The sequence below is a fragment of the Mastigoproctus giganteus genome, chromosome 13 (genome assembly GCF_048544385.1).
Source record: "Mastigoproctus giganteus isolate SK-2022 chromosome 13, ASM4854438v1, whole genome shotgun sequence".
Classification (NCBI taxonomy): domain Eukaryota; kingdom Metazoa; phylum Arthropoda; class Arachnida; order Uropygi; family Thelyphonidae; genus Mastigoproctus; species Mastigoproctus giganteus.
This window is the reverse complement of record NC_143587.1, coordinates 86,196,713-86,222,399: the sequence shown is the minus strand read 5'-3', so window position 1 is coordinate 86,222,399 and position 25,687 is coordinate 86,196,713. Positions and strand designations below refer to the sequence as shown.

General features: G+C 39.5%; 1 protein-coding gene across 1 annotated transcript; it reads right to left on the bottom strand.

The window, feature by feature from the left end:
• Positions 1-3,034: 3,034 nt before the first annotated feature.
• LOC150076237 (uncharacterized) lies at positions 3,035-25,470 on the bottom strand. Its single transcript, XM_090388115.1, has 6 exons — positions 25,328-25,470; positions 22,425-22,489; positions 16,928-17,029; positions 7,146-7,172; positions 4,679-4,794; positions 3,035-3,135 (listed from the first exon to the last, which is right to left on the bottom strand). The coding sequence occupies exons 1-5, from the start codon at positions 25,398-25,400 to the stop codon at positions 4,705-4,707; spliced, it is 357 nt and encodes a 118-aa protein (XP_090244241.1). The 5' UTR covers positions 25,401-25,470; the 3' UTR covers positions 3,035-3,135; positions 4,679-4,704.
• Positions 25,471-25,687: the final 217 nt, after the last annotated feature.

The window sequence follows — 25,687 nt, the reverse complement described above, 5'->3', positions numbered from 1 at the left end:
GGAATTTCTATCCAGCGAATTCGAATCAAATCTATCCATTTCCTTTATTTAAAGAAACACGCAATGTTCAGTCCCAGACATTACAGTGCAATCAGTTTCGTTTAATTCCTGTAGTTTACGACGTAATCCTTAAACCTGCTAATTTATTTACAATTTAGTTCACAAAAATATTGGTTCTCCTTCTGCTCTCTTAGCTTTCATTTTATGGCACATTTCTCTTGAAAATTCTCCGCTTCAGTGTATGTTCTTATTGTCCATTCTTAGAATGAATTATTCTTCTATGAGTCAGGTGTTTTAAGCAATAAAACTACAAGGAAAAAACGTTCAAAATCGATTTATCTTTATTCTCTAAAATTACTTTTTAATACTTACGATTTATATTGTGAAATATTATCAAAATAGCATGTTATTTATTAATTTCTATATTTTAAAGATTTTGTTTAGAGTTTAATTCCATTGATCTATAATATGTATGCTTGAACTATCAATAAATAGCAGTGTAATATATGCGTCCACATAAATTCATTGCAAGATCTTTCGGTGCTTGACAATTTGGTGAAAGACAATTGGTGGCTAGGACAATTCGGTGGATCGCACAGAGATTAGAAATTAACAAAATCAATGAAGGAAAAGGTTTAAGAAATAAGAAATTTGGCGACTTAGAAAGGAGTAATGCTGAAATTTAGAAAAAAGAAAGTAACATATTTTTTATCGATTTATTTTGTATAAAAGGATTCACGCCGATCCTTCTCATAGGCAAGTTGGAAAGTGAATACGTGCCCATTTCAACATGACTCCGTCCATATTGAACACCTTTAATCCAGATAAGGTTGTTCATTAACTTTTTGTAACATATCTACTCAGTTGAATCCTGTTCTTTTCCAAGAGCGTGAATTGGTTGGGAGCTGGGAAGCTAGACGAAAATTACGGGCGCAGAAACCAGGTGAAAGGAAGATTATCAGTGTGAAATTGTTAAAGCCATACGTTGGTTTACGAAGGTTCCTTTTTGTCTTACGTCAGCATCTGTTATTCTAGCAAGTCGGAATTCAGAAGGAAAATCAGAAGAAACTTATTAACAGAGAAACTGCAAGGAAGAAACAGAAAAATCAGAAAGAAAAGTTATGAAATTCACTTTGTGTTTTGGACTGTGCAGTCTACTCTATTCAAGCAACGTGGTTTGGTTGACAGAGTTGGGGAAGACGAAAGAAATATATTAACTGATACAGAAAAATGAAGCTTGACAAGGGCTATCGCAACATTGGTTTCGATATCCCTTTTTTAAGGCTATCGAAACCAATGTTGTTTCAATAGCATGGCTGATTGAGGGTTGGAAAGGATTACGAGCAAAGAAGAGAAAAGAAAAAAGAAATGAAGATTACCACTGTGAAAGTAATTGAAGTCGTATGCTTTTTTTTCTTTTCTTTTTTTTGGAAGGGTGTGCAGCCCTATGCTGTTCTAGTAGCATAGATTAGTTGAGGGTGAGAAGTTAGAAGAAACTCATTGGAATAAATATTAGAAGAAAGAAAAGCTAGCGATTACGAGAATTTCTGAAAAGGAATACGGAACATGGTGTTACCATAAAATAGAAATACACAAATAATAAAACAACGAATGAACACCAGTTGGATTGGCTTACTAAAAATTGCAACTTACAGAAGTGAAAGAAAAGCGCGAACAAGGTTCTCTTGTATCCCAATCTTTAACCTGTCCGTGGCACTTCTTCAACAGGATCTAAAAAAAAAAGTACAATGTGCACTAAAAAATACGGACAGTACGCTCCACTCAAAATATAAAATATCAAGAACGTTATCGTGATCATTAAATATTCACCATTTACAGCACGACATGTTAAAAGTTTGCATTTTCTGTCTTGCTTTGCCATACACGAATTCTCCCAATGAATTCACCGAATTGTCAGAGCCATTAACTGTCTTTCACCAAAATGTCCCATACACTCAATTGCCATGCACCGAATTGTCTTGCATCGAATCGACGTGGTCCTGATATAAACTTTATGCCAAATGAATACAGATTGATCATTTAACTTGCAGAATGGTAGCGCCTCTGTAGAACCACTGAATTTTAGAGAGAGAGAGAGAGAGAGAGAGAGAGAGAGAGAGAGAGAGAGAGAGAGAGAGAAAGAGAGAGTGTGTCCAAGGATACGCCAACACAGTTGGAAGTTCTGATATATTGTCTACTTGCACTGCGGTCTTAGATATGGTTAAGTGTGATGAGCTGAGTAGTAGAACAAGTTTTATTATATTCTGTAGTGTTCGGCGTGAAATTAGTGCTGTTAGAGGTTCACAGCGACATGTGATCGAAGAAGTTGCAATTTTCAAGCAGCACAGGCGCGTTAAAGAAGGTCAAAATTCTGTGGCCACAACGACCACTCTCAAAGACTTGTTAACATGATGGCTGAGCTAGCAGGTTTCGGACGAGGGCTTGTTCCTCAGGAAACTCGGTTTTTTCAAAATTAGATTTTGTTGCTTCACCACAATGTATCAGGAGAACTCAATTAATATAATCAGTGTCCTCCTTCGCACCGGGCAGAAAAGACTTGAGTTCGAATCTCATTACTGACGTGAGGAATTTTTATGGCTATTTTCACAACGTGGCTTATAATCTTCTGTTTATAAGCGAACTTAAGGCACAAAATTGTCTGCTGATGACCATATCCATTTATTTAAATAAATGTTATGAGTCTGCAGTAGCGTAAATATTAGGCAATTACATCTGTCGCTCTAGTGGATACCGAAGAATCATCAATTAATGTTTTATTTTGTTATTCTGAGATATATTTCCATCGATACCATATTTATGTTCTTTTTGAATAAATGACTGTGTTAAAAGGCACACTTTTTACATACGTCTTAATATTTTTCTAAGCGGATAGGCAGTACATTCATCATGGATGGTTTTTAAAGAGCATATAGGAGCTTTTAAAAATATCGTCGACGTTCTCAGAAGTTGTGGTTACGTCTCTTAGTGATCTGTAGAGAAGATAGATCGACGATGTAAAAACAACACACAAGTGTGCAATTTTAATTGTTTTAATTTTATAATTTGCAGTTTTATAGCTTTCCTGCATCTTTTCTTCAAAGAAAGCAGATTGTCTGCACCAGATGGTAGAATTATCTGAAAAATACAAAAACAGAAATTAAATAATTATGAATACACCACTTGATCCTGATTTAAAAGTAGACAAAACCATTATTCTCTCAAATTTTAGTAAAATGCGGGTTATTTTTGAAATAAGAGAAGACTAGAGCAGTATCGTGATCGGGGAACCATTTGGAGACCACTGTCAGTCAGCAATACAGTTTTGGCTAATTTACGGGCATACTGTTCAATGAAACATCATGTTCGATTTGTTTCCCCGTAATCCCCACATCTCTTTCCACCTCGACTGTCTTTAATTCAAGCCCTAAAAATGTATAAATGATTTTGATTTTCTCAAGTGTAAACCTGTATTTCGCAGTATTAAAATGCAGTTGTCAATGACCATCCCTGAAGTCTAACCAAATTTTTTTGAAGGAGTGCTGCTTTCTACTGGTTATTAACCACTCTTTCGATCTCGATGTCACCTGAGAATTTTGAGCTAAATGTGCATCAGAATAGAAGTACAGTTTGACTGAACATTGCAACAGTGGAAAAAAGATCATGTGGTCTGATGAGTCTCGATTTACCATTTGTTTTGCACAAATGGTAGGGTGAAAGTATGGCGCAAACCCCATGAAGCCCAAGCATCTAGACCCAACACTAAAGTGTCCACCACTCAAGCGGCTAGAGGTGGTATAATGGGGCATAAGGTACGGACTGGGTCCGCCCATATCGGGTTGGCGGGTCGTGTTACCTCCAATGAATATCTTTCTGTTATATTGAACCAACTTCACCCTGCAATGCTTCATTTTTACCCTGATTGCGACGGATTCTTTCCAGACGACAACGCACCTATCTGCCTTGTAAAAATTTTTTTCTGAATGGTTCGAGGAACATTCCCAAGATTTCCAGCATCTAACATGGACGCTTAATTTTCTAGATCTGAATCCAATTGAGAATGTCTGAGATATATTGGAAAATGGAATTTCGGCGTAGCAGTTCTCTACCCACCACAGTACAGCAGCTGACAAAAATTCTAATGGAAGAATATTCATGCATGAAGCTATAGACACTCTCAGTAGAATCGTACTGTAAAGTACTAAATTTCTAATGTTTTGACCATTACGTGTAACTGTTATTTGTTATTTTTGACTGCATCGCTTAAATCGTAAACTCCCTGACTTTCCTTAGCCGTGCTATGCATTTTCTTGTACCACAATAAAAATTATATTATGTATTTATCAGCTGGTCAGTTCGTGATGTGTGTGCTATCATCATGGCCACAATAGATATGAATATGATAAATTGTCCAACAGATTGAGCAATGATTCTTTAATGGTTTAGATCAGTGTATTTAAAATATACTTCATTCCACAAACCTGGGTTTCAAACCCGTTTTGGGGAACTTATCGGCGGGGAACTAGGCACCGCAAATGAAGGATGTGACTGGATGTAACCACCCATCATTGAGTGGATGGGTGGTCACATCCAGCTATAAAAATTATCCACATATGTTAAAATTACAAATATTAAGCAGGATCAATCTCTATTTTTTAATCAAGTATCATCACGCACATACCTTCTTTCAGAATTGAAAAGTACACTTCATCCATCCACTCTGGTTTTACGTAGTTCGCTTCCTCCTCTTAACACGCACTCGACCACACCATCTTCCTTCTCCAAAGGCAGTATATACTAATTAAAAAGGAATGATATTTCAATCGGGAACTGTAAAAATGCTGTAGGTTCAAAATACAGTCGTATAAAAAGGAGTAATATAGATACCATTAGCCATAAGTTATTCGCCAAAAGTTAAAATTAAAAATAATTTCAATCTCTTAATAATAAATGGCTATTACCTCGAGCTTTTTCTGCAGAAAGAAATCACAGATAAGTACAACATTTGGATCAAAGTTTGATCCAATGATTTGTGTATTACAATTCTGTAACCTTTATAATTTTCAATCATTTCGAACCTGTTAATTTTGATTTTAATTTATATTTTAATTTTTTTTTCTTAGATTTAACATAACACTATTTTCGCTTTAACATAGGCCAAATCCTAAACGTAAGTGCAAAGCCAGTACCACAATAAACTGTTATGTTACTTTATGAATTTGGGTATGTTAATTCTGAATATGACCATAGTTTTTGTTTAGCGTCAATGGTTTGCCCAGAAATGAAAGAAAAATTAATAATATTATTTCAGTACATGATTTTCTGTAACGCATTCTTCGTATTGCATATATGACATATCTTTTTTCTGTATGTGGAGTCTTATAGCTGGAAAATCCAGTAGATTCCACTCTTTAAAAAGAGCTGTCTGCGAGAGCCTCTGCACTACAATGTACTTGGCTAGACCAAGACTTACAACTACCACGGCAAAATGAGGTGCCTACAGCTCTTCTTGATCACCTATAGGCATTCCAAAATAGGTGCCGCCAACGATGTTATGTTTCACCCTCTTCGGATCCACAAATATAGCAGAATGCGTCTGGAAATAACTTACACTTCCGTTTGGTAGCCAGAGCAAAATGCAAAAGCTCGCCTAACCGACGCTGTCCTTTTCCTCTTTGAAACATACTCTGATTCTAGTTCACCAAGCCCGTCTCGAGAGATCAATTGTGTGTTTGTTCCAAACTGTGTCTGCACCAGTAAAATCATTTGTTATTATTATTACAGCACCTAATTTTATTAACTATTATAAATCAATGAAATACGAGGGTGAGAAAGAAAGAGGGTTGTTGTTGGAATGGAAACTTAGTTGAACGCTCTGGAAAGACTTGATAAAGATAAGTCTAAAAAAATTGCTGTCGAATTTGCTGTTGGCGAAATGGTGAAATCATAAAGATTCTAGAAGAATTTTTTACTTAGTTGGTTTCACAAGTATCTTTAAGTTCTCACTCCACTTTGAAGAAAAATTAGAGTTTATAGACAATGCGTAGCGGCTGTTTTTTATGCAAGAAAAGCAACACGGAATCACAATATCAGCTGTCTCAAAAAAGCAGCTTCAATGAAAATGACAGTACAAAAAGTTTTTTAGCAAGTAACGGATGGTTTCGACGTTAGAAAAATGCCATGGTATTCATACATTGAGTATTAGAGAGGGGAATGATTATTCGCTGATCTACTCAAAAATTTTCAGAAGATTTAATCTGAAAATTTATCAGATTAAATTTATCGATACAGAAAAACTGATTGCAGAACAACTGTACAGTGTGGACGCAAGTGGTATAAATTATAAGATATTACCTTCAAAAATGATGGCTCAAATTTTTTAAAAAATATATGTAAATTGTGCATCTTTACCAGTTTAATACCACTCATAAAAATCAGTATGGACTCTGTAATATTCAAACAATGGTTTTCTCATGAATTTGTGTCTTCTGTAAAGAAGTACTCGAAGTAAATAAACATATCTGATCTCTTTCTGAATAACTTTCCTTAACATGTTAGGACATCCTTTATGTCCTTTGAGAAACTCAGTGAAGAAGATATAAAGGCCATGTTTTACGACTGAATGTAACATCCTCGATCTAGCCAATAGATCAAGGGGTTCTAAGATGTCTAAAGAGACGACATAGGAGAAAGTGAAGTTTTGAGTTAAATTTTGAAATAGGAGAAACGAAAACAAAATCTTATGGAATTGTTAAAAGTCATCAATCAACATCAAAGATGTATTTACAATGTGGCATTGGCACGGAACGAAATTCCAAGTTCAACGTTTACTGAACCTTGGAGAAAACCTTGGATCGAAGTTGACAACGCTAAGGAAAGTCTTGAACTACAAGAAGACAGTAAAGAAAATAGTTTATTAACCGATTTCAGGCTATTTGAAGGTTCCAAAGATTTACAGCAAGAAAGACATACAACAATAGATCCCAAAAAATCATCACTGATTTTATACATGCTTTAATATGGGATTTTTTTAAAATATGTTTTCAATAGGAAAATGCATTTATCGAAAACAAAATCAATATTGCTCTTAAATTAATATTAAGAAAATGAGTTTTCTCTTAAAAGCACATTGAATTTTATTGACTTACCTGGCTCTTATCGACACACTCCTTCATCTTTAGGTAAGTACATGAAACAACAAAAAAGATTTACAATTAAAACAGAGACATTAATTCAGCTGCTTTTTCTTTAAGAAAATATACTGAGGTTAATATCTCTAGCAAATTATATTAACAGCTATAGCAGAAAATGTGTACGGGAAAGGGTAATTGTTGTTGTTCAATTTTTTTACGGTGCATCAGCGACTTAGACCACATAGTGTTTAGGGGGTCAGGCGCCACCAGTAGTTTCCTACATCTGCGCCATAAGTATTCTTGTGAAGAAATACAGTGGGCAGATAAAGGAGATACAGTGGTAATATTATAAACCTGATTATATTAATAAGTTAGAATCAGTTGTTTCAGATACCTCCACTTATCTCGAAGTAGACCCGGCACTGTTTACCAATTTGGTCAATCAATACAATAAAACGTTAACCACGTATCGAAAAAACGACTGTAAAAACCAAAAATATGTTGTTTGTTGTATATGTAAAGTGTTGTGTTTAGCTGGTGGGGGCCTAAGTTGCGCGTACACATCGCTAGGAAGTAAGCCAGGCTCCCTATTATTCTCTGGCTTCCTGGACGGAGACCAAGTTAAAAAAGAGAGAGAGAGAGAGATGGGATGGGGAATAACCCCATCCCCTTTCGCTTGGTAGAAAAGTCACAACAGTGATGCAGGGTGTGATCGCCTTTGGCGTTGCTGTGGATTTAAGTGACGGATCCTACCTAGTCCAGAGACTGGGTTAACAACGTCTCACCCTGGGAAACTGGGGCAGAGGTTTGTGGTTGTCAATTCCTGGAGTAAGAAAACAAGTCCAGAGATAGGATCAATTCAGTAGGTGCTACATCCGGAAGTGTGGTCAGCCCAGTAGGTGGGAAGTTCAAAGGTAAGTCGATACAGTGGGTGTCAGGTCCAGGGGTGAGGATAGTCCGGTAAGTGTACATTCAGGTGAGGCAGATCAAGGAACTTTTCAGGAAGCCTATGCATCAATGTTATTTTGATTTGCTGGGGGAGCGTGCAGGGATTTTCTCCATTCAAATAGACTCCGCGAAAAACTGGAGAAGGCTTTGCAGCGATGTGCATCATTGATGTAGATATACTTGTGTCCTCGAAGGATATCTTGTAGTTCTGTAAAAAAAGGTGCATCGGCGATCCTCATAGCTGGAGGAATTATAAACGATATGGTTCCAATCTTCAGGCTGGCCACAGTGACAGTGGATCCTGAATGATTCCTATTGATGCTAATTTATCCTTGAAGGAGCCGTGACCAGTTATCAAGAATGTAGTGTGGAGACCTTCCTCGTAGTATTTTTACCTTGTCGCGGGGAGGGAGCTTGACTGCTCTGACAACTCCGGGAGCTATACCAGCGATATGGCACAATATGGCCTTAGCAGCCCTTGTGCCATTAAACAACATACCACCACCACCACCACCACCAGCGATCTTCATCAACTTTTAGTCTGATCTGGTCTACAACTGTTCTGGACTTAGATCACATTGCGCCATTATCTATTATCTCTGCACAAGTGAGTGAGTTCACGTATTATTTGCATGTCTGAAAAACCAGAAATGCGGGCTGAAAAACCAGAAATGACTCGCGGGGGAACCTCACTCCTCCGCCTGAGATCGGCTAACTACACCTCGATTTAAGAGTACTTTAGAAATTCCATCTGTCATCGACGGGATTGGAATCCAGACAGCTCCAAACGAGTGGCGAAACTTTTGTGATGTCAGAAGACGACAGAGAAGGTTCAAAAAAAAAAAAAAAGGAAAAAAATAAGAACATAAAATAAAGCCGTAAATTGAACAAAATAACATAAAGATAAATCAGTACTTTTTCTTATAAATTTTTTAAAATATTCTTTCACGTTGAGAACGGCCGAAGAAACAGAAACCCATTGAGGTCAAAAATGTTTCAAAAGAACTGCTTTATTCATGATTATCCTGTCGGTGATGGCTTCAAAGTGTATAAAAGAAAATTGACACAACACCTCACAGGTTTTGTGTTTAATATGTGGAAAAAGTTCTACTTTTTTTTTTTTTTTACATTCTGTTTGGACAATGCCAATGTTTAATCTTTTCTTTACTGGATTACAACTTATTCTTAACTTTTTTATTTTTTAATAAATATTAAATTTTTAGAAAATGCTGTATTTGTCTCTTTTATTTTAAAAAAATATTGATTCTGCTGAAAATTTAAAGAAGTCATCAAATTACGAGTTATTTTTCATTTATCGTACTCATACATAAACGTGAATCAATTAGACATTTCCAATTTACAATTTAAAAGACGGTTAAACGTGCGAAATTTTAACGTGCGCGTGCGCATGCGCATATATTTTCTGCTTATTATGTAAAATATAAACACACACACACACACACGTACATATATATATATATATATATATATTGTCCAGTCAGTCAGGGACTAACGTCATTCGAGTCGTCCAGTGTGGACGCACGTTTTCCGCGCTCCTGGGTTTCGTCTCTGAATATGTGTTTACAGTGCCTGTTAGTTAATGAAAAGTGTACTAATTAGAAGAATTACTACAGTGGATCTCAGGGTGAGAAACTTTTGCTCATTTACTGGGAACTTTGCAGGTTATTTGCGTTTTCTATCTGTATCCTTTGTTGCCAGACCGTACTGGTCACCATGCGGCTGACAGCAGGGCTATAGAGAGGCACCAATTACACTGTGGTTGCCACGCAAATACCCTGCACTTGACTTGGGAGGCTCGTGTGACAATGGAATGTATACCCCCTTGTGTGACAAGAATGTGCAGCATTCCCCTCCGGCGCAGGACTTAGTGAGTAAACACATCTACAGTATTCCTTCAGTTGTGACCTTGACTGCCGCATTTCACTAATTGCGAATGTCCATCTTGCAAAGTAAACAAAATCTTCTGCGATTCTCTAAAAGACTATAGTTGTGAAATCCTGAAAAATTGTATTGCCCTTTTTTTTTTTTTTTTTTTTTTTTCTGGAATTTTGCGCTGAACTAAAACCATGTCAGATTCCGACGTTGAATATATGAACAGAGACCGCGCAGACGCTGGCAGACGCACTAGAAATGCTAATCTCCTTCATGAGAACGATGAAGCTATGAGAGAACTAAAGAGGCAAAAAAGCACGCGGAAAGCTAGAAGGACAAGACATAGATCTGGCACAGAGTCCCCCCCCCCTGTAAGGGATATACCTGGGGACCCAGGTAGGGATACATCCAGCGGATCGGATACAGATAACACTGATGACAAGGAAGAACCACTACAGGGGACCCCAATTGACCAATTCCTAAAACTGCGCGACATCCTTGAGAAATATATGGCCAAGAAGACCAACAGAATCACTGCTGTCACTCGCACAGGCATTATTAGAATATGGTCGAAAATGGAGGGCATTGTTTACCATCTGCATACAGATAACGAGAAAATGTCGGCCAAATTAGACCTACTCACACAAGAATGGGAAAACAAAATGCTACAACGCCCCCGTTCTTTTACCGAGGCGTTGAGGAATGGCACTTCATCGCTCAACGAAGAGGTCCCTGTGCAAAAATCTCCAACATAGGATTGAAGGCAGAAACGTCAAAACGAAAAGGACCTTCCATTATCCTCTTCGGTCTGGACAAGAGTACTACTCCTCAAGAGCTAAAGGAGGAAATATACTACAAAAACCTTAGCGCGCATACAGCAGAGGACGACGTTGATGCTGACATTATACCAAAACATATCACGAAGTCTAAGTCAGCTGCTACAGTAAACTGGGTAGTCGAACTTTCCCCCAGAGCATGGAAGGTTATTAGCCAACATGAGAGAATCTACATCGGATGGGGAAGCCACCGATTCAAGGAGTACGTTCCAGTTCCCAAATGTTTCAGGTGTCTGCAATTTGGGCACACATCGCACACCTGCAACCAACGGGTCCCAACGTGTGGTCACTGTACCCAGCAGGGACATGAGTTCAAAGACTGTCCTAAAAGGGAGGAACCAGCAGCTTGTGCAAACTGCAAACGGTCTAAAATACCCCACCTGCACTCCGTCAGGGATGCAAACTGCCCTGTATATATAAAATTTAAGGGAATATACCAAGACAGAACCAATTATGGATAGACGGTCCACCCAACCACCAACACAGAAGAAGCTGAATTTCTTGCAGATAAATGCACAGCATGCCAGAGCAGTGGTTGAACAAATTAAATTAAAAACAGAGGAAGAAAATATTGACATAATTATGCTCCAGGAGCCTTATGCCTACAAGGGTAAGGTCACAGGTTATCCAGCTTCATACAAAATCATTCAAGGTACTACAGATGCACCACGGGCCGCAATCCTAGTCAGTAACACTGAAATCTCTGTAACTAAAGTAGCTCCACTTTGTACATCCTTTAGTGCCTGTGCTCAAGTTCTTACTGCCATGGGATCCTTACATCTGCTCTCACTCTATAGCAGACCTGGTGAAGACATCTCAATTGCGATCGCCATAATACAAACAGCACTTGACCTTCTCCCAGGGGGTAAGCTACTCATAGCCATGGACGCAAATTGTCGCTCTCCCCTGTGGCATAGTCAAACACCTGATCGTACGGTCACTCGAAATGGGGAGGAACTTGAAAACTTCATCCTTGCCTCCAGACTACAAGTACTCAACCAGCCTGGAAATCTCCCCACATACAGTAGCACCCTCTGGGAAAGTACCATCGACATCACCCTGACCACGCCGACTATTTCTGGAAAGTTCAGCAAGTGGAAGGTTAATGAAGCATGGACCACTTCTGATCACAGAGCAATCACCTATTCTCTTGGCCGCTCCGTGGATCGTATTCCCCCAATACCAAGGGATGTAGTGCGATTCTGCACAAAGAAAGCTGACTGGCCACGCTTTCAAGCCGAACTTGTAAGAAGACTTCATGAAGATTCTTCACAACTGAATCACATCACCTCTGAGGACTGTGCAGTTTCCCTCTCCAAGACCATCAAAGAGGCCTGTGCTATGGCAATCCCCAAGAGAAGGCCCTTCAAAAAACGCAGTCCCTTGGTGGAATGCTGAACTACAAGATATGAGGAAGAGAGTCCACCAAGCTCGTAAAACTTTTCAGAGAGCCCGTGCTCACCTCCCACCCTTGGAGGTCGAAGCCGCAAAAGACAGTTACCGATTCTTAAGGAACAGTTACACTACCATGATTAGACGCTGCAAAAAAGCCTCATGGCAGAATCTGGTCTCGATCACAGGAAATGACAACCCCTGGGGAGTTGTCTATCGTATCGTTGTGAACAAACTCCCTAGAGGTGAAGTCCTCAGTACAACTGTAAAACCTGATGGTTCTTCCACCTTCACGTGGGAAGACTCTGTCCATAACATGCTAAATGCCCTCTTTCCAACAGATGATGCACAGCTAACTGAAGAGCAACTACAGATTGTTACCGCTAACGATTCTTATACAACAGAAAATACTGAAGAACCATTTACAAATGACGATCTAAAAGCTGCACTGGACAAAACTAAAGAAAATAAAACTCCTGGCAATGACCTCCTGGAGGTGGATGTTATCAAGAAATTTGAAACCTACTTCCCTAACACCATGCTCGCCACTTTCAACAGATGCCTAATGGAAGGCCACTTTCCTGCTATCTGGAAGGAGGCATGCCTTAAACTCATCTTGAAGAACCCAGACAAACCACCTGAAGAGCCAAAATCTTACAGGCCAATTGCTCTCTTGCCAGTCCTAGGCAAACTTCTGGAAAGGCATCTCCTCAGCAGGTTGTCAAAATGCTACTCTAAAGAAAACCTCATTTCTCCACTTCAGTACGGTTTCAAAGCTGGTTGCAGCACTGAAGATGCTCTTCTTAAATTAATATCTACTGTTTCAAGCACTCAAGGCAAGTATGTGCTAGCCATCACAGTTGACTTTGCTGGAGCGTTTGATCGGCTGTGGTGGCCAAGTATTCTCAGAAGACTCCGACAAGCCAAAGCACCGCTCAACCTTTATAGCTGTGTCAAGGAGTACCTGGGACACCGCACTGTCCATGTTAGTACCAGGTACGAGTCTGTCACTAGCCAGGTCTCCCGAGGCTGTCCCCAGGGCTCGGTCCTGGGGCCTTTCTTTTGGTCCATCGTCCTGGACGAGTTCCTTGGGATGGACTTGGGGATGACTCAACCCCTTGCGTTTGCTGACGATTTGGTTTTGGTGGTGCATGGTGACACAAGAGCTGATTTAGAGGAGAGAGCAAATTGTGCACTAACTAAACTCCAGGATTGGACAGCCATTCACCGACTAAAGATCTCGGGAGAGAAAACCAAATCTATATTGCTCAAGGGAACGCTTCAACTACGAAGACCACCGGTTATCAAAATTGACAACACCTCCATAAAATTATACCCAGAAATCAAGTATTTAGGAATCGTCTTAGATATGAAGCTAAATTTCCATCCTCACTTGAAATATATGTCACAGAAAATAAAAAAATACTCGGCCATGATCATCCGTATAAGCCGTGCAGACTGGGCCTTAAGCGCCGGGCTCTGGCCCTCATCTATAATGCCATATTTGTGCCAATAGCTTGCTATGGAGCCTCAGTATGGTGTACTAGGGCCTCCCTCGACCGAAATCGCCGTAAACTAGACTCCATACAGCATTCTATGCTCCTTGCCGTAACAAGGGCGTGCCGTACAGTAAGCACCCCAGCTCTGCAGGTGCTAGCTGGATGTATACCCCTACACCTAGAGGTAATAAGAAGAGGATTATATCAACGATTGAAGAAGAGTATTCCCACTGAAACAGCAGGCATCACTCTTAACCTTGATAACAACCCCAAACAGGAAAGGAAGAGAATCTCTGAAATTATGTACAGGACCTGGCAAGAGACATGGGACACCACCAACAAAGGATTGATAACCAAAAAGTTCATTCCCTCTGTGAACCTCATCAGTCCAAAGCCTCCTCCCTGGTACTCACCAGGCCTCCATACTACATTTCTATTTACAGGCCACGGACCCTTTAAAGCGAAGCTAACATCCCTAGGCATAGAAGAAGATCCGCTGTGTCACTGCGGGGATGAAGAAACGTGGGATCACGTGATGTATGATTGCCATGAATATGATGAGTTCCGGCTAAGGTTTGCCACTAAAATGCAAGAAAATCCCCGGAATTGTGAGCACCTGATTATAATGGACGATCAGCGCTATGTCGCCTTTACAGAGTTTGCGCAGTCTGTCTTCACTGCTAGACGGGTTAGGCACCCAAACACCACCCATTGAAGATCAAAGTAAGAAACTTCCTGGATATGACAGTCCTCTCAGGAAAAGGAAAAAAAAACACTCCTTTCTTCCTTCGTCTCAGGAGTGACAGAACCTACACCAGTACAGCTCAGCTGCTGCCTTTAGGCCTCCCTAGCCACGCTCTCTTGCGTGGTCCTTTGCCTCCACTCCCTGGCAGGAGGGGGAGTTCATCCCTGGTGTCCTCCCCCCCCTCGCCACCCCTCTTTTTCACTCTGGTGGGGCATGGGCCTGCTCCACTGACTTGGGGGTCATCTTCCCTATGGACCCCGTATCTCTGTCTTTTCCCCCCAGTCTTCAGTCTCCCTCCCCTTCTCTAACTTACAACTAGTGTCTGAATCAACTCCAAATTGTTTGAGCCCTACATCCAAAAACTTAACAACATCAAATCGCCCAACTAGTACTCCCTTTGTTTTGGCTGACCCCTATCTATAGCGTGTTTTTTTTTTTTTTTTTTTATAGGTCCTTGCCACTGAAATCTCAGGAAATTAGGTGGCAGGACCTGCCAGAGTAAATAACTAAGAAGTGTACCTGGTCTGCCTCCACGGGGCGGAGTGGGGCAACGTTGGGTCCCATTAGGGGCCCAGCGGCTAAATGACCAGATGAACAACGGTACACGACACTACACAAATACAAAATCCATATACTTTTAAACCTCTGGCATTGACAGTGTTCTGTTTCACACCCACAATGTATAGCACGCGGAGATGGGGGAAACCCCTGGTGCCGTTTGACACTAAACACACTCTACTCTGTGCAGTCAGTCAAAACATTATGACTGCCTACCTAACAGTGGGTATGACCTCCTCTTGCAGCCAATACTGCCCCGACCCAGCGAGGAATGGACTCTATAAGGCCCCCAAACGTTCCAGTATGTTGTACAATGTCGTCAGGATTGCCTCCATAAATTTGCGATAGTCAATGGCTGCGGATCCAAACGTTGGATCTGTCGATCCACGTAATCCCAGAGATGTTCTATAGGATTCATATCGGGAGAATTCGGCAGCCAAGGCAGAACCTGGAAGTCACTTTCGTGTTTGGCGAACCACTCTCCAACAACACCGGCAAAGTGACAGCGCGCATTCTGCTGGAACACACCTGCGCCATACTGGAAGTTAGTCACCATGAAAGGGTGTATCTGATCAGCCACAATGGATAGGTAGTTTTTAGCATTCAGAGTGCGGTCTAGGCGTTATGAGGGTTCAAAGAACTTCTCAGAAAACATCCTCATACCATCGGAGTGATTCTTTTTTGCAGTTTGTCGCTGTACTCTCCATTTACGGTCCACACGGCATGGTAGGAAATGTGAGTCATTGGAAAAGAACTTTTCCAGTCGTCAATGGTTTAATGACGCAGTTCAGATGCAAACTTTACGTGTCGTTGGCAATAGGTGGTTGCAAGCACGGGTACCTTGCTCGGGGCGTCTATTCCGAAAGTCCATACGTAGGAGGGTTCTTTGGATCGTGGTCTTGGAAACAGAGCTGCTTGTCTGCTGGTTAAAGTCCGTGGTCTGCAGTGCCACTCTTTTCCGTCTATCGGCTCCCACAAGACAGGCCATCGATGAAGCGTAGGCCGTCGCCATTGGCTCGGAGACTGATGCTCAGTTCACTATCCGTCCACTCCTGACACATTTTAACCATAGCAGTTGGCGAACAGCCCACAGATTCGAAGTTTCCGTAATATTGCCACCCTTCAATCGGTACCTGACACTCATCCCTTTTTCGAAGTCCGTCAGATCACGTCCCTTGCTCACGTCGATCAAGCACTTCGTATGAACCGCGAACCTGCAGTGTCACATTCGCCAGTTCTCAACGATATACATATGCAACCAGGCGGGGAGGAATAGCAAAAATGGTCATAATGTTTTGACTAGACGGTGTATATATAGATTATACATCCGACACTGTTAGTTACTCAATTTACTGATCTTTTCCAATTTTTTTCAGATTTGGCACACTGTGAAACGTTTAAAATTTTAAATTTACACACGTTGCAACTCACAGAGCAGCAGACATCTTTGAATGAATATCCAGTTTCGAGTTTTCTTCTTTACTATGCAAAAACAATAACAAATTTTTGAATAATAACTCTTGTAGATATTTATAGAACTAGTGGAAGAAAAGAAGCAAGTAATCTTGAAATATAAAAAAATACACAACAATTTCTTAACAATTAGCACCTGCCGCTCTTCAAAATAGTTGGTACAGCAGCACCTCACTGGAGATGTTGATGCGTTTAATTACTCCGAGAAAAAAATCACTTCAGAAAGTATTACAGTAAAATTCTATGGTTATTTAGGAAACTAGAAAAACTTCAAGTTTTGATTATTAATTAAAGGGTAACACGGGATCGTTATTTTCGAGCTATATCTGTTTTGATTCAGAGCAATCATCATCTGGTTAAAGCAATTCCTTAAAAAACAATTAACTGTAAAATTAATTACTTTCCATTTCTCAAAGGAAACAAAGAGATTATGTTAATGAGACAATCGCTTACCTTGACATAGAGTTCTCCCTCGCAACATTGACCCACAAATGGTATATCTTCTACAGAACCCTTTCCGACTGATTCCTTGCACTGCTGCCATTCATTCAACACCTGTGAACAGGGTATAGCCTTAGCATCGAGCAATTCAGGAATAAAAATTATAATATACTGTAATGATAGAATTCGAATATCAGAAACATGGAGCCTCTCTAATACATGGAATAAAGAACTGGAGTATGGTAGATGCTGTATAATAATAATGGGATTCTGCAGAAAGGACAGCTACCCGAAAGCATGGACGTCATGTGGAGGAATGCTCTCGTTTATTATATATATACTGCTCGACAAAATTAACAGAGCATATAGAAAATGTGGTGTAACTCGCGCAGCTTATGGTGAAGCGAGAAAAATTTGGCTTGGCAGTGTACTATAGAATAACGATGAAATGAGGAGACAGCAAGACACTTCGGACAAGAATAAGGGACATTTACAGGTGTTCTATAAGAATTCCAAAAAATATTAAAACTACAACAGCAACAGTTGCTGTTGTAGTTTTAATATTTAGTAGTTTTAATAGTTGCTCCTACTACAACAGCAACAGTTACTGTTGTAGTAGGAGTTTTAGGGTTTTAGGAGTATCAGCGAATAAGGCCATATTTCTCCGTGTATATTGTCTGTAAATTGCGTGTGTTGTGGTCGTTGTTCTGTATGCGGGACGAAAAACCTGAGTTTCGGGAGGTAAAACCACGCTCTCCTCGCCTGAGACCGACTAACTCAGCCACTTTATGAAGAAGACCCATAAAAATTGCTCACGTCATCGACCGGACTCGAACTCAGGTCTTTTCCAACCCGGCAAGAACGGCGGTTTATCAGCTGTGCTACCCACGAGGCCTCACATTACAGAAGTCGATACAAGATGCTGGAAAAAAAGATCACATAACATTAGTACGGCGTATGATCCCCTCCAAAGGCTAAACAGGCTTACCACGGTGAACCATGCTCGATATAAGAGTGTCTATAAGATTCTGTGGCAACAAATCCCGTTCTTCCACCAGTGCATCCCTTAGCCCAACAAGTGCCCTACGAGTCAGCGGTCGGCGTTCAATGCGACGCTCAAGGGCACCCACTCATATTCGATCGGATTTAAGTTTGCTGATTTAAGTCCACTGCAGTCGTGTATCTTCTTCAGTCTCAAGATATTCTTCCACCATTTGAGCTCCATGAGGAGTGGCGTTGTTGTGCATGAAAAGAAAATCTGGGTCAACTGCACCCCTGAAAAGTCGCATATAGGGTTCGAGAATCTGTTCTCTGGAGACGGGTGCGGCCATTGATCATTTCGTCCTACACGAGAGCACTGCCTCCACCGTAAGTGTCTCTTTCTCTGATCTTGAAGGGATGGTACCGCATTCCTCGTTGTCTCCAGATTAAATAACGTCTAGAACAGTACTTTTTTTCAAATATTTGTGGCGATGAACCTGTTTCTTTTATTTCCAATCCATCGCGGATTGGAAATAAATCGGTACTTTTGCAAAATACAAATCTCGCGGACCGGTAACGAACGAATCGTCGGAGAATGGTAACATTCTCCGACGATTTCCGCGACCAATTTCCAATTCGTCGCGGAAAGGTAACAAATAGTTCGCGGACCACACTTTGGGTAGCACTGGTCTAGAATCTGTAAGCTAAAACGGAACTCATCAGAGAACAGAACTGTGCCCCACTTTTGAGGGCTACAAGTCACGTTCATGACACTAGTTTTGTTGAGCTCTGCTGTGGTTTGGGATTAATGTGATACAAACCACTGCTTCCTTGCGTAGAGTTCATTTGATTTGATCCTTCTTAACTGAGTTCGGTTATAAATGTTTTTATCTGTGAACGCAGCACACTCAAGAGACAGTTGATCACAGGACATCGTAGGGCTCGGTCTTGCTGTCAGAGCCAGATAGCAGTCTGTTCGGTTGACGTAGTCCTCGGGGACCCTTAGCCAGCTCTTATTGTAATAGTTTTTTTCTTCTGAAACTTCTTCTACCGTGCCAAGACGACACTGCGTGACACATTAAGCCAACGCGCCATCTCCACCTGCGATTGCCTGACTTCAAGTCGTCCAACGGTCAGCCTTTTTAAAGAATCATTTAACAACGATGACTTGCCATCCTCAGTTCTGGAAATGTGGGTATCCCACTAAGAAAGCCAAAAAAACGGGAATGAAGTGATGTGGTCGCAACCCGTTTTTTTATAAGCATGAATAATTTGCATAATGTGCCACTCTCTAAGGTGGTAGATCGATTTCTATTATATACTGGGAATTTGCATGCCAAGATACCTATTATATCAAATATTCGCCTTCGACGACACTTTTCACTATCAAATATGAAAAACATTTTATTTATTATTTATTTATTTTTTTTATTTTGCCGGGCAGTGTAGCAACTTATATGAATTTTAAAGCTAGTGATTTGTGTAGGAAATGACATGATATGCTCGTTATGTACTGTGATATACAATTTCTGTTCTGAAATTTAAAAAAAAAACAAAATGTTACTTCGAAATTTCGGACATTTGATAGATTAAAAATATTGACACTTCTAGCGAAACATATCACTCAGATGAACATGCGGAACAATCTTTAAATAAATAAAATAAGTAATTGAATTTGAAGCCTAGATAACTAGAATATTTATCTGAAGGCAATTTACACCCTCATGGGTAGCACACCGTTATAATCAGCGTCCTCCCAACACCGGGTGGAAAAGACTTGAGTTCGAATAACGTCAATGATGCGAGAAATTTCTATGGGCCTTTTTCACAATGTGGCTGAGCTGAGTTCAGGTGAGGGTAGCATGTTTTTTTTTCTCCCGGAAACTTAGTTTTTCGTTCAGCAAACAGCAAATAGACTGCAAAACACACGCACAATTTATAGGCATATTATATACGGCGCAATTTGACCAAGTTGCTGATCCTCCCCCTAAAACCCTATAACAACCAATCAAGGCGATTTTTACTAGAAATGTGTAAGAGTACTGTAGTAAGATATTCAAAATTTAGAGCATCATTTAAAACTCGAAAGAATATAGACCAATGGCTTAAGAAAACGATTATTGATTCGATTCGTCTTTGGGCTTCTGCAATTCACGGCAAGTCCCTTATATTTAAACACACGAATCGAATATTTTGGCGAAAATCCAAAATTAAAGGTGGCACGTGCTTTATTTTCTTCAATTAGCAGTCATATCTAACCTAGGCGAGTGCGAACTCAAGGTTAATAAAAATAAAATATTTTATTCGTGAAATATATATCGCAATCTGTATTTATTTATCCCGAGAATTGGTTTATTTGAATATGTTACTCAATGCCAAATTTTTTTGTCTATAACTGCTGCAGACAATACGTGTTTTACAGGTTTTTCTTTTAAAAATCGATTCATATTTAACTGACACTCACAACTGTGGCTGTCAGTTATATGTCGGTTAATTTAACACCCAGTTATTATTAAAACTATCTCTGCAAAAAACTATTACGCTCTTCCTCAAGGATCATTCGGCGTCAATTTGGGCGTGGACATTTTCCAGTGATGACAGTCAAGAAGCACTGAGGAGACCAGGAAGTGAGAAAATACTTGAAAGTGAAAAACGCTTCAGAAATAAAAAAATATCGGTGTTTATTAGCGCACGTGAATCCTGTATAATTTCAACCTATTTGTCTTATTACAACTATCAACTAATGAGCTGGTGTTAGTAATCCTAAAAGAATCTTCTTTTATGTTTCCCGGCAGTAGCCTATAAAAATTAAAGTCTGATGATACGATTTTCCTGGCTTCTAGAAACCTGAACCTATTTTTGTTGTCACAGTATGGTAGAGTTAAACAATTTCCCCTGTTTAGGTTCAACATTAAAAGAAAAGCTTTAAAAAAAAAAAAAATAGAGAGAGAGAGAGACGTTGCCTGACTAATAACGGTTCCCCGATTCACATTGTCCTATCTTGCCAGATGTCAGATTATCATAACCGGCGGCAAAGTAAAGGTATCAGGAGTGCTTTCGTGGTGCCCATTGGGCCTTTAGGTATGTTTTTCAAAGGAACTAAGGCTGCGAGGCGTCCATAATTTGTATTTGCATGTATTCTCCCGTCGGTTTGCTATCTGATGGATAAAAATCCCCAGTTTCCAGCAGAAAAAAACCGTGCAATACTCTCCTGAAATCGACCATCGAAGATGTGAAAAACATTTCTCCCGTCATGAATGAGATTCAGGCTCAGTCCTGTGTTGGTACCACACGTTGGACCCCTTGATACTAGCAGAGCTACATTTGGACGTCTGGCTTAAAGCCAGATGTAATCTCTTTATGGCTGCAGCGTATCTAAATGCTTCTTCGAACAGAATAGTCGTTGTTGGAAAAACAATGGCTACAATCATCGTCATCCCACACTGGCTGGAACAGGTCTGTTGTAGTACATGCGCTTCAAAGACGCATGGAATATTTATAGGATTTTTTACAACGTAGATGAGTTATTTATCTCAGCTATACAGTTCTTTTCCTCAGAAAAATCATGTTTTTTTGTCCAGAAACACAGGAAACCGACCGAATATACGCAACTACATACGTAATATTAAAAAATCATAGTCTTGGTTGCTTTGACACTTAACATACAGCTTTCCTAACCTAAACGACAGGAGAATGTGCCCTGTCAAAAAGCCAGTATTACATTGAACTGGTTCCAAACACAGAAAAGTGAATTCAGCCTAATGAAGTGGCCTTCCCATTCATTACATCCCAATCCTATTAACACTTCTGAGATAAGGTGGAAGTAGCGCTTCGGGGTAAAGATCCGAAATGATCAGGTTGTGCTAAGCAAATGAGTTAACAGATATCTCTGTGGCATACCTTCGAAATCTCGTTGAATCCACACCACGGCGAATCTCACTGTTCTCGGGGATAAAGGGAGACCTATTCGTAATTAAGTAGTGTACCTAATAAAGTGGCCTCTCAGCGTAGTTTATGCTGAGAACCATAAAATTTTAAAATGGAAATCTTTACCATACCAAAGTAAAGGTTTAAATTTTTGTTCTAGCCTCCATAACCAAATTGTCTTTCGGCAGATTGTTTACACGCCAAGTTGTATAATCATTTCTGGCAGATGTAGGTTCCTCGATGTCGCTGATCCGAGCTTGTGGCCAAATGGAGTCCGTAATGGTCTAGGGGAACGGAGATATTCAAGGCCAGATCTGTCAAGGAATTCAGAATATTTCTGCTACGAGGATGGCATACCTAGATGCTTACTCGCTTTACTTCATGGTTCTAATAAATTTTACCTTAGTGAATCCCGAGTTCTCAAATTAATGGAATAAACTTAGGCTTATCTACGATTAAGAAAAATTTTAAAAAAAAACACCAAAAAACTTTCAAATGAACTTAAATGTACAAGTATATAGTCTCATTTCTCAGTGAAGTCCATTTTCTAACAGTACAACGCCTCAAACAAAAACATGCAAATTAAATAAAAATTCCTTACATCAGCAGGAATACGTTGAGGTACACATTCCCAGTAGGCCTTTGTCATAAGTGGTTTCTGATATTCTGAAAGGAAAATAAAAAAAAATAAATAACAATAATAAAATACCAGTACAGGTTGAGTCGTTTATATTACAGGTTTTGAGACATGGATCTGTAGGATTTTTAATGAAATAGAGAGAGGTGACTTTACTATCTTTGTTATGTTATTTTTCTTTTCTTTTTACAGGAAAGAGAAATGATTAGCGCAGAAAAAAAGTCCGGCGTAAAGGTTTTTGAGATGTATTGACCACGTTTTAAAACAAATTAAGAAATATCAAGGACTGTCTAGAGCAGTGGCTTTCAAAGTGTGTAACCCTGGAGCTCTGCAAATGCTCGATTAATTTTATCTTGATTTTTAATTAATTTATACTCGGGTATTATTGTTTTTAAAGATATTAAAGTTCCACGCAAGATTTGCAGAACAGTTCCGCCGAAGACTTAGATCTACAGAAGGGTTCGGAGACAAGGGCGTTTAAAAGAACCCTGGTTGAAACTATGAACTGAGTCATCTGAGGCCAGTAGTGTCATTAAGAGTCACCAAAAATCCCTGAGGATGAAAGAAAACAGACTGAAGATGGTTGATAGGTTCGTACCAGCCAGGGCGTTGGATCTTATCTGAAATTGGAATTGACCTCGAAAGGCTGATGGAAGATCCGAAGTACAGAAAAAAAATCGCGATGTGGTTCGCTGAGGCTACTGTCGCCTAACAGTTGTGCCCGTTTTTGAAGTGTGTGCACTTAATTGTGTACTTATGTGAACAAATTGTTGTTATACTGAGCAACTTGCACTTTAACTTCCAGGACAGAAATACAGTGTAAATTTAATGAGTCTATATTTTCTATTTGTTTATATTGTTTTATATGTAAATCCCCTGCCATTTACTGCCGTGAAGGGAATTTGTCACTCACCATTGTAACACTTTATTTAGTATGGTAGGACAAATAAAGATTATTTATTTATTTATTTATTATTACCCTCCATTATACACTACAATCAAATCAGTGCTATATTTCAATAGCGTCGATTCCCTCTGGCTATGACACACTGGACCCTGCTGAGTAGGCTTTTCCACCAACGAACGATGGAGTGCAGCGGATGTATTCCTCCCTTTGTCCTGTAGAGCAGCTGACCACTTGAGATACCGATCGGGAAATGTTGATCTGGCCGTCAACCGACGTTTCAGTTCAACCCATAGGTGCTAAATCGGGTTCAAATCGGCGCTCGCCATTCCAGATTTTGTGCTTTCGTGTTCAAGGACCATTCTCGAACACACCGGAATACAGCTTTGGACATTATCCTGTTCAAACAAACATGGGTCTGTATCAAGGAAATGCAACATCGTAGGGAGTACGAAATTGTCCAAAATGCTAAGTAGGTGTCAGTGTTAAAAAAAAAAAAAAAATAATAAATAAATAAATAATAATAATAATAATAATAAAAATAAATTGTGATATTCGTGTGTGAAATTGTGTAATCATTTACGGTCGCCCGTAAATGATTACATCTACCCATATACTCCAAATGTTCATGTTATGTAGTTCTCTTATTCCTCTCTGGTAACTGGCTGAGGTCCTGCTACTGTTTGTAGCAGGACCTCAGCTGGTTTGAACCGTTTTCGTTTACTAGGCACAATATTCATCACCGATCACGATCACAGCCTTTCGACCAAAATTCTGATGCTGATTTCTAATTGACTTCGACTCACACCATTCCTTAACAACTCTTATTACTCTTCTTTCCGAAACACAGTAAATCCAGTTATTTCTTTAATAGAAATACTGGATTTCTGGATTTTTATTTCTGGATTTATTCTTAAATTCAGTTATTCCTTTAGATCTACCAAATGTTATCACCCTTTTTGCCACTCGCTAACACCTGCATCCCATCTTTCATGGTGGAAACCCTTGCTTCTTTAGTCACACCTGGTATACCTGTAAATTGAGAGAGAGAGAGAGAGAGAGAGAGAGAGTATTACGCGCACCAAAGGAACTAAGGCCTGATTACTGGACGGAAAAAAAAACCTATTTTCAAAGAGATAAGCATCGTGTAGCCCTCTCCTGACACCAGCTAACTGAGCCACGTTGTGAAAAAGAACTAAAAAAAAAAATTAATCCTGTCATTGACAAGGTTTCAACCTGTGAAGTTACCCTCCGGTGTGGGGTAGGTGATTATATTCGTTGTGTCACCTACGATGTCCCTCTAAATAGAGAAAACGGATTAATATATTAATATTATTCTCTAATTTCAGTTCTTTAAGCAAACAAGTGTAGAAGATACACGCGTTCAATCTGTTCACCCTAAATACAAGTGACTAATTTTTTGTACGGAATGTCCAATATAAATTGTCCAAAATCCAATGGGCTCACATCTGGTGAGTATGGGCTTGGCACAACCTGGGTCCTGAGCTGGATATCATCATTCTTCTCTTTCTTGGTGATTCCTTTCTACTCTCTCTCTCTCTCTCTCTCTCTCTCTCTCTCTCTCTCTCTCTCTCTCTCTCTCTCTCTCTCTCTCTCTCTCAGGGTAACTCGGAATTTTTTTTTGGCTGGTGTAGCATAAACCTCACGCTGCCTTGTACTATATGGCTAATAATAACAACAATAATAATAATAATAAATGTAATGAACATACTTAAGGAAATAAAATACTATAAAATAAAATGCTTAAAAATCCGTTTTCTTTTTTTTTCTTAAAAAAACAAACAAATCCGGACGAATATACTGACAATTAAATTGGGAACTTTCATTATGATATATGAACAAAACAAGTATTTCGCAATACAAGGATTGTTACTGCTACTAATACATAACAGCAAGTAGATATTTATGTAACCTCTATTATCGATATTATTGGTAAACTTACTGCAAATTTCTTCCATGGTTATCGCTGTAGCAGTTGCCACGAAACAGAAGGCCAATACAACAGACTTCAGCATCGTGATTAAAATCGAGAGAACGCAAGAGAGAAACTAATTTCGATAAACACCGAGAATGAATTCTGCAGTATTTATCCCATGAAGAAGAAAAAGAAAAGAACAAGGAAGTTTGTAGTAGAATACCTTGAACATTTATATAGAAATGAGGGTGAGAATTCTAATTAGGACCGAACTAAAGAGCTTTGCCAAAACCCAAGCCTATTTAAAATTCAAAAAGAAACAACAATATCATTTAAAGTCAGATTACATTCGACAATCAGTAAATCTGTCATAATGAATCATTGAAT

Bases quoted from the DNA above. Each gene is read 5' to 3' on its own strand.
- LOC150076237 (XM_090388115.1), bottom strand. From the start codon at position 25,400: ATGCTGAAGTCTGTTGTATTGGCCTTCTGTTTCGTGGCAACTGCTACA. The intron at 17,030-22,424 runs GTAAGGAATTTT...CCCTGTTCACAG, and splicing joins CTCAACGTATTCCTGCTGAT to GTGTTGAATGAATGGCAGCA. The intron at 4,795-7,145 runs GTAAGTCAATAA...CTTTTTAATTAG, and splicing joins AGTGTGTCGATAAGAGCCAG to TATATACTGCCTTTGGAGAA.